Source organism: Dermacentor variabilis, chromosome 4 (genome assembly GCF_050947875.1).
Source record: "Dermacentor variabilis isolate Ectoservices chromosome 4, ASM5094787v1, whole genome shotgun sequence".
NCBI lineage: Eukaryota > Metazoa > Arthropoda > Arachnida > Ixodida > Ixodidae > Dermacentor > Dermacentor variabilis.
This window is the reverse complement of record NC_134571.1, coordinates 144,393,953-144,409,462: the sequence shown is the minus strand read 5'-3', so window position 1 is coordinate 144,409,462 and position 15,510 is coordinate 144,393,953. Positions and strand designations below refer to the sequence as shown.

The following is a 15,510-nucleotide window of genomic DNA, read 5'->3' as shown; positions in this document are numbered from 1 at the left end:
CTTTATCGGGCGACCACGTTTCGCCGCCTAAAGGCCAGAATACATGGAGCGAACTTTCACGACGAAGTTCGGGCGGCAGAAAATCTGCCGCGGCGCGACGCCGTATGTTCGTCGGGCTGCGCTACCTGGAGCGAAGAAACGGCGGCCGCCGCCGGCGAGTCGCTGCGTTGTTATCGGTGTGGCTAGACGTAGCAAATGCGCTGTCGTGAAACACTTGACAAAAAAAAAACTTTCACAACAATTATTATCGCTTTTGAATTACTTAACACTCTAAAAACGTGTAAAATTTTGTTTAATAATGATTTCTAGTCTTTTTTATGTGTTTGAAACATTCATGTGCCGATGTAGCTTAAAGAAAGCGGCGATACTATGCGTTGTGGCAACACTGGGCGGGTAAACAACTTTTAGTTCCTCCAACTCCGCGGCTCTGTTCTGTGGCTCAACGCGCGCGCGGCCGAAGCAAGCAGACCCGAAAGTAGCGCACGTGAGCTTGTCTAACCATAGCTGCTATTAACTTGTTAAATTCCAGCCGCGCCGCTTTGGATGCCATGAATACGAAAAGCGGGAGACCGCCGTGAACGATAGAGCGGGTTCGGGATACACGGACAAGCGGGGAAGCCTAGCCGGAAGTCGGGGCGGATAGTGAGACCTGATTGGCTCGCTTTGGGGCGCCGCTCGTTTGCCGCTTCCGGTATCGTCGCCGCCCGACGAACTTTTCTGCGCCAGCTGGATCGGCGGCGAACGACGTTTTCTCCACCGCCGCGCGTCGCGCGTACGCCGCCGGGCGTCGAACGCCGACTATTCGTCGCATATTCGCTCCATGTATTCTGGCCTTAAGAAATGTAATCGCACAGCGCGGGACGCGCCTGCATGTATCCAAAGTTTCGGGAAAGTTATCAATGCTTCTATCCGGCTGTCTGTTGTCGCCGAACCTTGTGTTATCTGATTTCATCGCATGACGCGAATGGTGTAGAACTTTGTGGAATGCACGCGGGTCCGAACGATTAGTCTGGAACATTCGACGACTGCTGTATAAAAGCCGTCGCGCTTGACCCGCTGATAAGATTTTCGACGCTCGCCGACCGTGTTCGCCGCTATCGTTGCGCTATAAGTGTAGCCTGTTTTTGTGGGCACAGGTTCATCCAATAAAAGTCAGTTTTATCTTTCACAGTATTGCTACTATGTTCTTCAACGTCACCACCACTTGACAATATACATGTTTGTATCCAACGCAAACAATTGTTTGCCTGTGGAGTAGAAAAGAGCATGCGAAAAAGGGCGAACATAGGAGTTAGGAGTCCTCCGCAATGAAACTGTTCAAGCAAAGTTCGTTGAAGTATTACTACTGCAAGGAATGTGTACTATAAAACATAAAGACGAGTAATAGTTCGACGTAATAGTTCTGCGGAAACCCGCAAGGTATACAGAAGTAATTAATTAAAGGAAAATTAGACATCCACCCAATCGTTAGCTACGATTGTGTGGCTGTCTCATATTCCCTTTATTAACGAGTAATAGTTGTTCAGTATTCATAATATCAGCTACGTTTTCCTCTACGTCATCAGATATGCGTGGCTGACACAGTGTGCTATCGAGGCAGGTAGAGATGAAATTTGCTTAGCATGGTTTGATGTACGATTCGCGCTATATGTATGCATATTGTCTTTAAGGCCAAGTTCCTGTACAACACAGCAATAAACGAAAGCGAAGATAAAGAAGACAACGGAGTAGCATTTATTAATATGCAAACAATATTTCTTTGTAACGTGCCGAGAACAATTACATTAAGCTCATTATTTATTTTCCTACACAGCCCAACAATCCAGGCAGGTTTAAGGGTCTCTCACATTTACTAGGCGCAAATAAGCTTTTCTGTAAGCCTGCATCTCACTCACCCAGTTCGTCGCAATGGAGCTCGTTCACGAGCACATCATCTACGGCTACAAAACCGCTTGGGTTACTGCCAGATACAGCTCTGACCGCGTTCATCTGCGAAAAAACAAAACAAATCCAATGAGTGACGTGCATATGTTTTTTGTTTGTTTGTTTTTCGTTTGCTTCGCTACCACCCTTCTAAAAGCATTTACGACAAACGAACAAACACGCCGGAAGAAAAATTGAGCTGATGCGAAGTTCAGAATTTCCTTTTGCCCCCATGCAAAACTTATTACGAGAATGTAGCTAGTATAAATAAAATTTAAGTAGCTTCCGTTTAGGTGCTTTGGCTTTATTTGCATCCACAGATGCCGTGTTCTATATCTTGCTTCAATGCACGACGTAGGATGATTCACGAAAAATATGAATAGATGTGTATTGCAAACAATGTCAGAGGATGTATGTGCACGATATTCCTTGGCCAAATTTATTGTTTATACTTTGTAAAGTCAGGAGGCAAGTGCCTCCAGTTATTACTCCTTTTTTATCATCGGCGCGTTATCAACTTGGAGAAGTTACGATGAACCCTCAAATGCTTAAGTAGAAGTTGTAAAGAAATACCGCCTGCCCCTTGCTTACCCAGCCCGATGGATACGAAAACTGTTGACGTTTCCAGACTCCCTTTGGTTCTTCCACTGGATTATCTTTGAGCAGCAGTTGAACGCCGTTCGTCATGGCAGGGAGGTAGTACCATAGGGATGCACACCGGTAGCGCGTCGTGTCCCGCAACACTAAAGTGGAGTGATTTCCTCTGACGCCAGGGCTTTTGTACAGCAGGTAGTAACCTGTAAGAAGTTGAGGGCCCGATCGCTTAAAGAAGAGAAGCTTTTGTTGCAAAATCTGTGCAATTGAAATATGAATGTTCGCGAGGGTAGAAAAAGACACGAGCTTAGCTTATGAGCAATGTGTCAACTTTCTAATTGACAACATCAATAATCTGCTCCATGCCAAAGCAAGTATAGAAGAGAAATGGTGGGGTGTCCTATACAGGGTGTTTCAGTGAACACCTTCAAAAATCTTTTGAATTTGCCTGTGGCAGACGTCACAGTTCTATTTCACGAGCAGGTCTACTCAAAGCGGCGGGCAATACTTGCACAAGCAATTGAGATGCAATATCGAATAATTAATAAAATCTCGCTATTTAAATTTTTAACTAATTACATTTTGGCCCATATTGCAATTTACAAATTCTAGCCATGGAGTTCGCAAGGCGGATTCATTTGGAACCAATTTTCAATACGTCACCTGGTTCGAGATATAAATTCCCGAAGTTTGCAGAGAAATGCACTGGCGTTCCAATTAATTTGTCAACAAAACGTCGTTTCATGCACTGAAGCACACAAGTAACTGGAACACCAATGCATTTCTCCGCAAAGTTCAGGGAATTTATATCTCGAAACTGATGTCCTGAGAATTCGTACCAAGTTGATCCGCCTTGGGAAGCCCACTGCTAGAATTTGCAAATTGCAATATAAGTCATAAGATATTTAGCTAACAAGTTAATTAGCAAATTGTTGTTATTTAGTCGATTTTGAATTTCAATTTTTTTGGCCAAGTAGTGTCCGCCGCTTCGAGTAGATCGGCTCATAAACTAGAATTGAGCTATTTGCCACAGGCAACCTTTAAAAATTTTGAAAGTGTTCGCTGAAACACCCTGTACATAATATGACATAAAGCCAAGCTTACTGCGTAAACTGAGCTGTGCTTTTGAGAAAGGCGTGGCCAGAACAGATGCCAGCATTGGAAAATTATTATATCGGATAGAGACAAGGGTGTAGACAAATTTGTGCATCCTGCGCATGGATGTAAGGGTTCTATGAATATTTTTCACTTGAGCAACTGTCTTTCTCTACAAATCATCCAATTAAAAATACATTATTTCGCAGTTTAGTGACTCGGGCTGCAGCCAAAATCAGAGAGCTTTATCTTGTTCGGTATTCCGGCTGACGGGGTGCTTTGGGTGGATTACACAGTGAGCCGGAGCATAATCGTGAGCGATCGGAGTGGTGACGCCACCTGGTCGCACAAAGCTCAACCACCCAGACAAAAAGCCAACATTGCAGTAAGCAAGCATTTTCTACTTCGCTACTAGTGTAAATTGTGGGCACCAGCGCAATGTTGAACACTATTACGCCGCCTCCAGGAAATTGACACGAGCGGCTCAATAGGACACACTCGATAGCTACACTAATACATGTGTTTGGCATGTTGAGGTCTACGCCACCAGGTGGCGTCACCACTCCCGCCACTCAAGTTTACGCTTCCACTCTGTAATCCACTCAAACCACCAGACTTTGCCGGAATGCTGGACACCCTAAAACTCTCAGTTATAACAGATTCGATTGAAGTTTGGAAGAAGTCATATGAGCTCACCATCTTCCGTCTGCGTCGTATGGTCACGGGGAAGCTGAGGAAATGATCCAGCCCTCTGGGGCTCAAAACTTGCGTCATCGTCTTCGTGAAACATCGAAAAAAAAACTAATTTCAGGTGCAAATCATTTTAACGATGTAACGATGTCGACCTTGTAGCAAAAGTCAACTGCTTTAATGTCGTTCGCTCGATGAGCGATAATGTGCTCATAAGCTGGCGAGCCACGGTTCCGTGAGACATCGTAACTTTTCTTTACGCCCACATGAGCTTTTATCGAAAGCTCAACAAAATAGTTTACCACGAGCAGTAAGAGCTCGGGCAACACATTTCCTTGTTGATAACTTGTTCTATGTAAGTTATTATGTGTTATTGGCGGTGAGGAGTTACGGAGTCGCCTTCTATCAGAAGCACCTCGCTGGCGTAGTATGAGGGATTACGCGGCGCGCTCCTCATAGGTTTTGGTGTCAGCGCTCACTGAAAACCCCCCGCGCGAGCTCTCCCGGACACTTGTCTAAGTACTTTCGAAACGCGAGAAATTTTTTACAGTCTAAATAATAATCTTGGGCAAACTGAAAGCACAGAATCGTTCACAGACGCTTTCTCTTTACCGAATACGTACAGTGAACGCCACTGCGCGCGGTCGGCGCGATGGAGTCTCCCGAACCGGCTTCTTGCGTGAAAGGTTGGTAAACGCTTAGAGCACCCTATGTGAAATATGTTCTTATAGCGTTTGTACAACTAAATGGAGCGTAAAAGAATGCAGCCTCAATTTAGCAATCGCACAGATTCGCAGCGACCGGCTACGCGTCTGCATGCTTGTCCGCGCACTGTTTCGCTTTCGCCGCGAGCGCGTTTTCGCACCGTGCCATGAGCTTTCGGCCGCAGAATATGAGCATTTGACAGTATACAAGCAACCGTTGTTGCGTGGGCGCTATCAGAGCTGTTCAAAAATAATTTCATTGTAGAGACTTCGACGCCTACGGGGACTGTGATGTGCCGTCGCGACTATTCAATCTTTCTTTTTCTTCTAAATTCTTGGACGTTTCAATATTATTTCTCGAGTTGCGTCGCACTGTATGTTTATTGGTGTTCTCAGCGTGCGAATTCCCGCTTCTTCTTTTTTGTAATCCAGTGCACAGAATTCATAACACAAACATGACCATATGCCATGCTTTTTTTACTGTGCTTCTTACCGCTCCCTTTCCACTCCAGTGAACTTGCCAGTATCTACAGCATCGACAAGTTCATAGACCAAACCGTCATGACATTAGTCGGGCAGCGGATTCGGGCGAGCGTCTCAGTGCGCGATTTCCGAACATCCCAGACCCGGCGCCGTAGCAGAAATCGTCCTCGCGTCTGTGCCTGCTGCACACCCGAGTTGTAGCCGATTACAATTTGCCGGTTTTATGTTTCGCTAGCCAAGTTTCACGCAGCTTCTTGTCCTGCGGCTACGTGTGAATAAGGCTGACATCGGGCTCTGTTGCGTACGTCCGGAATTGCGGCACCGAGCAGTAGCCTACCATGTTGCGCGCCTTCGAAGGAAGCCACTCCCTATTGTAGTGCTTTCCAGCGTTGTAAAGGAGACACTCGAAGCGGGAAAATCTCGCCACTAAATGAGGACCGCAGCGCGCAAGGGAATTTAAACTCTCGTTTTCAGCTCGCTTCGGCGCTCCCGAAGCAGCCGACGCAGCCGCTACGTCCACGTGATCCCTAATAGCCCGTCACGCCGACGGTGGCGCCAGCTTTACCAGTGGTGGAGCTCGAGGCCAATACTGAAGCTGCCGCTTTAATATGTCTTTAGGCGAAGGACTCCTTCCTACGTACGTTTCCACATATGATTTTGGTGCTATAACTCGGCTATAATTTCTAGAAACACCTTACATACACATGAAGTTGTTCACATATAGATTTTTTTATTATGTATGTGCGTTGCAACTGTGTGACGGTTTGGTTTAGCAGGGTCTGCATTTTACTTCAAATAGGAGAGTTGAAATTTCGCTAGTTGTGCGAGTAACGTTGTTATCAGTAATTGAGTGAGCATTGCAATTAACAAAGTCGAATGTCGGATCGAATATCCTGTAGTGAACTGACATAAATTTCTTTACCAGCCTTCTTCAAGTTGCGCTTTGTAGCATTACAATAGTCCTGCAAAGTAAAAATTGGTTTCGCAGCTTGCTTAATTAAGTTAATTTGACTCGGGGTAATTTGACGCCGGTGCCAAATTACCGTTGTGCCGGTGTTGTTTGGCAAAAAACATTTGCACGCACGCCCACTGTTAGGTCGCACCCTCGCTTACATTACATTGCGCTGCAATTTCTCCTCACCTAAAAAAGAAAGGAACATTTCTGTTTTGTGCGGTGACACGCAGTCTACATTCACCATAAAATTATGACGATAATATTATGCTCAAGCAAACGTATTGCATTCAAGAGGCTGAATAGTGAATAGAGTTCCAAGCATTACGAGTAACAAAAGCTTACGTACCTCTGTTTAAGACAAGCCAGGGCAAACATTCTTCTTCAAATGTGCAGAATTCTGTGAGGCCAAAATAAAGCACATTGCAAAGAGAAGAGCTTATATGAACTGTAAGCGCCACGAGCAGAGGAATTACACACACAAACACACACACACACACACACACACACACACACACACACACACACACACACACACACACACACACACACACACACACACACACACACACACACACACACACACACACACACACACCCACACACACACACACACACACGCGCGCGCGCGCTCGCGCACGCACACACACACACGTACACACACGCACACACACAAGCACGCAAGCACGCACACACACGCACACACACACATACACACACACACAAACACGCGCGCAGGCATGAGCGTGTCATGGCAATGATATAAGGATAACGCACATAACATTAGCCGAGCTTATCATTTCTTATCGTTTATATTTACCAATATGATATTGGTTAATCAATAACTATAAAATTTCGCAAGACACTAAAAAGAAGATAAGTGTGCTTTAAAGACGTCGCTGTGCAATGCAAGATTATCCGACATGCGTCACTTCTAGAAAGACGTGTTCTTTCATTCTCAATAGACAGACTTGACACCTCACTGGTGTTCATCATTCGAATATCTAATCTGAAGTTCACTCGGCACAGCACTTCACGTTTTGCACATTGTCGCAGATCCACAATTTCTGGCACTGCTGTTGTTCGGAAAAGGCTTTGTTACGTTTTAATTTAAAAATTTCTAAGGTCGCTCCTCTTCATCAACTTACCGTATTTTGGACATTCACCGTCTGCAAACTCGACGTCGTCAATCATGACTCCGGACTCACGCCTCTCGTCTTCAGCTGCGATCACTTCAAACACGAGCTACGGAAGAAAAGGCACAGGATGACCCTCTTGTCCCCTAGATCACACGTACCGTCGCCTTTTTGCCAACGTTGCGGCTGTCATTTCTCACTGCGCTGCTCTTTTCGCACTTATCAGCGTGCCTAGAAACGCCTGTGTTAGCCTCGAGTTTCCGGCCAGATTTGTGTGTACCGGTAGCTTCCTCTGCATTATGTACTTTTATTTTCAAGTCTAACGGTAAGCTATCAGCCACGCATAGTGCCCCCTATATGCAGTCCAAAGTAGTCTTATTCATCTGGAAATTTCTTTCGCATAATCCGGGTGTGGGAGAATTCTTTTCTGCGGCCTTTATTGGCACCGAGCGACAAGCCGTCCAAACATGGCGAGCCCAACTGCCATTGGCCGTGAACTGGTCATACGCGTTTCTCTGCTAGAACAATTCGATGTGCCTACGTTCCCGACTGCATCCTTCATACCCGACAGTGTCACTTGCACGATTCGTCAGGACAGATAATTACGTAGACACACAAAGATGCAAGATTGCAGTTCACAAGATGCAAGTGCACATCAAAATTCCCTATACTTATAATCAGAATTGTTTATTCTACCGAAGAAACTGCCTAGATCTGTGCATAATTTTTTTCTTATAGTTTTTTGACACACTATACTCTAAAGCTTATTTAGCTGGCAAAGCAACACGTATTGGCCGTCGTTTACAGGTTGACTGGGGTTTTGGTGCAACCAAGCAACAATTTACTTCGCATGTTGACCGAATTGTTTGAAGGTTTAGTTGAACGGAACGCCTGCACTTCAGTGCAGTATTTCGGGACGCTTTGTGACTCACGTTCCATTTCCTTTTGGACTTGATGGTAAGTGTGCGAACGTTCCACCAGTCTTCTTCATCGCGTGTGCTTACGGAGAGTAGTGGATCTCGCATTGCAGTCTCCTTTGTGAACCTTGCAGAGGAGGCAAAGGAAAGCATAATACATTGAGCTGAACTTGAAGGCAACGCTAAAACAACGAGCTTGCTCAGAGTCATCAGTATGGACGAAATGGAAACCTCACCAGTCACTTCACACCTACGCGATGTGCTCTACATTAGTTGAAAGAGGACCGAATTTAATTATGCAATTAGCAAACTGCGATAGTTCGTAAGGATATGTACCAGCCAATCCTGATAGGTTATCCTGAGCAAAGGTGCTATGACAATGAGAAGTGGTTATTTAATATAAAATCAATGCATTACGGTTACAAAGCCAGTATTCATCAAACTTCTGTCGCATCAGGGCAGTTCCGTATTGGACAGTTTTCAGGCATGTGCCTCACATCATTGCGATGGGCTCCGCAACAAAATTAAAGCATAATAATGAAAAATTACCGACGGCACTATGTAAAAAAATATTCTGGGGTTTTACTCATCAAACTGCAATATATACCTGAGGTACGCCTTAGTGAGGGACTCCGGATTAGTTTTTAAATCTGTGGATCTGTAATGTGAAACCATGTAAGGGCGTTTTTGCATTTCGTCCACATCTAAATTAAGCCGCCTAAGCCCAGATTTCGTGGTGCAACCCCATAGCCGATAAGCCACCTTGACGGGTTTACGTGAGAAAGCTATTGCGAGTGTAGACCTTGACCTGGGGCCCTGTAAAGTAAAATTATTCCAATATGTCTTTATTCTAATCTCCTGACGTCAAATTTGCGCTACCGCCGACGCAAGCGTCAGGCGGTCACCCGTAAGGTTGTCTGAACAGACCAATCAAACGCTCTCCCCGTTCATAGGAGGTAAAATTTGTTTGCTTGAAAAATAAATAACATTGGCTACACTGAGCAGCTTGTCTTATCTAATTGGCTGACAAGAGGCGAGGAGCACGCTCAAGTGAAAAGGTATTCAACGGGGACAAGCCACTGAACTGAAAATTGATGACCGGATGAAAAGGGTGGTGCCGGAGTTTGTGATTGGTCTGCTTTCCCTGACTTAGCTAGGGTGGCTCGTCGACAATCGCGGCGGCATGCAACGGAAGCTTGAGAATGACGCAAAAACAGATCCTGAGCAATAAAAAAGAGTTGGCAGAACGAGGTCGTAAACATGTCGAAAGTGCTCGAAAAGGTTACACGGCCACGTAAAATGATTTATTACACGCAAATAAACCCATGCTTTCCGGCAGGTGGAAGTTGCCAGTGCCAAAGTGATCGGCGGCAGCCATCTCTTATTCCTTACCGAACTGGGCAGCTTTCGGCTATGCAGAAGAAAATTCAGTTTTGTTCGGCATATTAATGCTTCTTTAACGCATACACGTCACTTTGACGCGGTGACTTTTTGTGGTTTTGTGACATCGCGTGACAGGCAGGTGAAGTGGGTGTAGCCAGAAAACTTTTGACCATTAGCCAAGGGCTAATGGGGGAATGGCGTCGAATCAGAAATAACAATTTTTTTGTCAAATCATGCATAATCAGTGTGTATACGACATATCAGATGGGGAGGTATCGCGGTTTTCATGAAGTCGCGTGACCGACAGGTGAAGTGGGGATGGTCCAAAAAGTGTTTGACCAATCGCGGAGGGCTGATTGCAGAACTGGAATAGCAAATTTTTGAATAATGTTACGTTATAGCGCCCCAGAAAAATTCCGATTTTGCGAAAATTTATTACAAAACACGCTACATCCCCGTTGCTTTTCGGTGATCGCGGGATATCCCTTCCGTTGGGTTGTTCCTTGAGGACTAGGAGGACGCATGCACTTCACGTCGCATAACACAGACATATATGCAGCCAATGGCTTGATAAGAAGTGATGACGGGTTATATCGGTCTCATCACGGTCGATAGTGAATCCACGCGCATGGATATGGTGCTAAAAAGCGATTAGGGACTATGGTGGTCGGATCAATTCTCATAATTTTAATAAGCACTGATAACGGTTGATAAGGGTAGGATCAAGTCCGATTAGGTTGATAAGGAGCGATAAGAGTTGATAAAGGTCCGATTATATCCGATAAAGGTTGATAACGACAGTTGAAGATTGAAAATGATTGAATTGATTACGTTAAATTTTATACCAACCGATAAGGGTTGGTAAAGGTCGGATCCGATCCGATAAGATTGATAACGACTGATAAGTGTTGATATGCTTTATACTAGTCGGATAAAGTTTCAAAACATTGATAATGAGACCGGAGCGCATGGAGATCAGCAAGTGACGCAATGCATACGCGTATTTAGACAACTCCCAGAGTACTTTATTCATGAATTTGTATCAGAATTTTTCTACTTTCAGTAGGATGTAAACGTTCACTGGAAGTACGCTGCAAGCAGCAATAGGTGGAAGTGATAGCGATTATACGCCAGCATTGGTGGGAGGCAGACAATTGCGGCCGCTGCTGTGATAAAGTATCATTTTCCTTACCAAGTCGCTTTTGCTCCGATTCATGTCTTCCGAAGTGTTTCATTATTTCTACAATATTAGCTATGTGTTGTCGTGTTTTCTTGCGCAACTGCTTTGGTCAGTAAATAACCAGTCAGTGTTTTTTAGCCAAGCGAACATTATTTTTCGAAATCGAAACGATGCTTTTACACTTGAAACGCATTTCAACGTGTGGCCGTAGCCACGCGCGGGCAAACATTGTGGCGCTGGCACCCATTTACTGCAAAACAAGTCGATCAGATTTTGTATCGCACATGGAGAGCACACAACTCTTGGTAATTACTCTCAAACTCGCACGCGTGCAACAGCATGCTCGCTGCCATGCATTTTGGCACTCATGTGCCGCTGGTTGCCCTGGTGTTCTTTATTTCGCAATATGCGTACAATGAAGTGCAAGCGTCTAATAATTTGCGAACTGTGCGGTACTTAATAACAGCCGATTTACGTACACTAATCTCATATACAACACACGGAGTACCAAGATTTCGCCACCAGCTTCCACACCACTTACCGGTTTTGAAGACTTTCTTTGCGAATTTAAAATTATAATTCCTACTAAATCTGTGACAGCGTGCCTCATTATACCGCTACAAATCGTGACGATTTCAATTCCATAAACATACCACAACTTATTCTAGCCAGTTGTCAATCCTATTAAATAAAGTGTTAACATGTATTTTCCTACTTCAGAAAGCACCTTGGCGGCTCTTGTAGCTTCCAACAACGCTAAATACCGATTTGCGCCTATGACACAATAAGTGCAATATGTCCGCGCCAGTATTATCTCGGCCTGAATTTAGTTCAAGACAGCGTGCTTCAATCGCGAATATACCGCACTCCAACAGTCAGCGTTTCTTTTCTTTTTTAATATTGTAGCTCGAAAGCTCATACCTTGCTATATTCGGGATTTCTAGGATACCAGTATAGCTGCAGGATATGATCCAGGATTTGGCTGACCGCGCCTACGAAAAATTTCCCAAACACCAAAGTTGCTAAGTGGGCCGATTTTGAGGTGTCATACCTGTACACGTTTAACTGGCTTGGTATGCCACGTCCTCTCCACCAGAAGGTGACGCAGGTTGCTTCTGTAGGCGGCCGCGTGGCCATGAAAACTCTGGACGCTGGATGGTGCGAGCGCACTGCCGTCGTATTCAGGTAGAGGTAGTAACCTGCGGGTCACGTGCACGTTTTATGCTTTGCCTCGTCTAACACTACTGTTCTCACTAACAGCGAACCAAGAGTCACCAGCAAAAATCTATCTCTCGCAGAGCAGCTTTAGACACCTGTAAAGCCACCGGACTGTTTGCTAACAGTTATGACACTCGCAATATGTCACTCTGTCATTATGATCATGGTGACAAGAGTGGCGTTCTGCATGCCATTACAATCAGCAAATATTCGTTCTGGATATTACCAAGTGTTTTGGCGCGGTAATAGAAGCCAAATAAAATCTGGGTAAAGGCAACAATGTTTTCAAATAAAGTATTACGACGTTACGGTGCCAAATTGATCGTATATACTTTTTCCAGGAAGCGCAGCGGTCGGTTATTCTATTCATAAACGTAAACTAGGCTTCGGGAAGATCGACAAATTTCTGAGCAAGGAAAGTCTAGGATTTGGGGTAATTGGGTTATTTTGTAGGTGACTCCATGAAATAAGCCACATTTATTAGAAACCTAGAGTTGTACCTCGGTTGTTCTTCACCAATCCGTACCTATGTTTTTGCGTGTGTTGACGGCTGTTTTTCTCGTGGACAAAAATTATAAAAAAACACTTACCTTTGAGATTCTTGAGAGTGTTGTCTGGAATTCCTATTTCCTGTGCGATGAGCGGTATCCATGGGGTAAAACTGCCGGCTCCTTGGTGCATAGGACACGAGTATGCCGGCTCAAAGGGGCAAAAGTCTGAAAGGTGTGTTGTGCGAGTTTGCTTAGCTGGTGCGCTGAGCCGTGGCGCAAGAGCAACGATAGGTAATTACAACGCTTACAACGCTTACAACGCTTCTTTAACAAAATGACGTGAGCCGATTTTCACACGTCAATACTGTACTCTTCCGTTCGCTTATGCGAAGAACAGTCCTTGGATAATATCGGCTCAGTATTACTCTAATAAATAACACGTTGTGAAATAGTTTGCTTCTACTTTCGTCAAAGAGACTGCATATTTAGAGTCCCCGGAATCGAAATCTGTTTCTTCTATACATACGTTACTGGTAATTTCAATCATATTAACTTGACGTTTAACAATTTCTCAAAATGTTGCCTCCTTTATGTACATTGCTACATCACACGATCATCATCATATGCTCACCTGTGATGACGGATTACCTCAGCACAAAACACATATTACGTTTTAAAAAGGTTACGCTTGACATCCTAATATACTGGTAGAAACTGCCATATCTTTATGTCATCCGATAATCATATTGACGCAGGGTTCGTCGGCAGTGGCATCATTTGGAAGAGTTTCTAATACAGTTTTGACTGAACCTTCACTTTTTTATACGCGTAACCATAGATGGCGAGATTATGTTCGAAGCCACAAGGGAAGGGAGTGGCGGAGAAAGAAGGCGCCTGGAAGGGGAGAAGAGAATCGCCACGTTCGCGCCCTTTCCGTTTGTGCTTCGATGCCGCGGTTCTCGCTGTGCATGTTGGCAGCGTCTCTCGTTTGCACGGGTAGCACCCTACGCTTTGCCTGTGGCACATCAATCGTCGCACCGTCCGAGGCGTCGGAATGAGACGTGGAGAGAAGCCCTCTATTTGGAGAAGGCACGGCAGAAACAAAGTAGACGGTCGATTGTTTCGCCTTCGCCGCATGCTGAGCCGGCCGAGCATAAAGCCAGGCCTTTGCTGTACCTCCGCGAGGTCTTCCAGCAGCAGCCAATCCGGAGGCGCAGCAGGAGAGACCGTTCCTGCCTCGTGAGGCCGTGACCAGAAAGTGGACGCCCCCGTCGAGATCAACGTAGCGTCCGTGACCAGGTTTCCGCCCTTTTCGTTTCTGCTTTGACACCGTGTTGCTCGCAGAGCGTGTTGGCGGCGTACATACGCTTGCGCCTAACCCGCGTTCACGAAGTGAAACTGTAACTTTCGCTATAATTTTTTCCATAGTAACGCAAAAAAAAAAAAGATAACGGATGACATAATAATTCATCCGTTCCTCGCAGATTCCACTACAGTGCTTACCAAGTGCGGCAAGTTGCCTTAGTAACCACGTTAAACTGTCTCATCTCTTCCAGCTTTACATGCTGCATTGAACTTTTGACGTCCACTGCTAGCGGCTTCTTTCATTTCTCTCATGGTAAAAAAGGAATTATTGAAGCCTCATGCAGACTTACCTCTAAGAGGACACGTTCCCTCAGTGATCTGTATGTCATCCAGGCCAATAAGACCGCTCTCCAGATGCACCTGAATCTGCAGCTGCAATTACCATAGCATAATCAATACAACAAATATTGCCAGGAATGCGACCTGTTATTCTTTGGATACACCTCGTTCTTGTTCTTTAGTTTGAAGAGATAGTTGAATAACATTTTTAAAATAATTCCGTTCAGCTTTGAAAGTTTAATCCTCCAACCACGGAAAATTACCTGTGTGAGAAAAAACAATATCCTTGTAGCAACTTGACAATATTTACTAATTACCTTGTAAAATATTTACTTTATCACATTTTCAAATTCCTAAATTAATGCCATCATCAAGTTTGTTCATATCTGCCTTCCAGAATATCTAAGACTAGCGCCATTTTCGATATATTTTTCCTTAAAATGTGGAAAAGATTAGGGTAGCTTTCGAGCTCACAGTTTACCGAAAGGGTTCTTTTAGTAGCTTGGGATAAAATAAAGTGCAATGCCAATGCAATTCTAGCAAGCTTTCGAGACAGGCATTTCGGAATTAGTGCTACTCGTAGCATTGTTGGTAAGCAGAAACGGTCTTACTAGTTCATTCTAGAGCTGCAACTGAAATAAAAAAAAATGCGAGAGCGTCGGCTTGGGGCTGGACGAAAAGTCATCCTAACTTAAATTAGTAGCCCGTGAGAAGAAGTCTGTTTTATTTTTACAATTTAAGTGTCTGCTATTATCTGTATAATGGTACATAATCATGTGGCCCGTCAAAAAAATCAGCTACAATCCGAAAACGATGAGAACAAATATTACATTTAAAGAAGCGTACAATGAATGTTTATTCGGTGTACAAAATATATGATGGCTTAAAGCTTGTGGTCGTGCATTATTGGACATCGAAGATACGCAACGCGAGAGAATACATACATACCATTCTAGGCACAAGTAGAACTCTAATATTACCTACGCAGTTATTGACATTAGTGTCTTTTTTGACGGTAAATAAACGTTTGACTCAATAGGTTTGAGCGGTGAATAGAAGAATAATAAGAAGTAAAAGAATGTATTATGCAGTTGAAATGC

General features: G+C 44.4%; 1 protein-coding gene across 1 annotated transcript in view; it reads right to left on the bottom strand.

The window, feature by feature from the left end:
* Window positions 1–15,510, bottom strand: part of LOC142579876 (MAM and LDL-receptor class A domain-containing protein 1-like) — a 120,456-nt gene that overhangs the window by 89,417 nt on the left and 15,529 nt on the right. The window contains exons 8-16 of the mRNA XM_075690513.1: window positions 14,422–14,503; window positions 12,866–12,991; window positions 12,109–12,256; window positions 8,510–8,621; window positions 7,590–7,686; window positions 6,791–6,841; window positions 4,309–4,389; window positions 2,515–2,720; window positions 1,896–1,989 (exon numbers count right to left, since the gene is read on the bottom strand). Of these exons, the coding sequence (XP_075546628.1) occupies window positions 1,896–1,989; window positions 2,515–2,720; window positions 4,309–4,389; window positions 6,791–6,841; window positions 7,590–7,686; window positions 8,510–8,621; window positions 12,109–12,256; window positions 12,866–12,991; window positions 14,422–14,503 (997 nt within the window). The remainder of the gene's footprint in view (window positions 1–1,895; window positions 1,990–2,514; window positions 2,721–4,308; window positions 4,390–6,790; window positions 6,842–7,589; window positions 7,687–8,509; window positions 8,622–12,108; window positions 12,257–12,865; window positions 12,992–14,421; window positions 14,504–15,510) is intronic.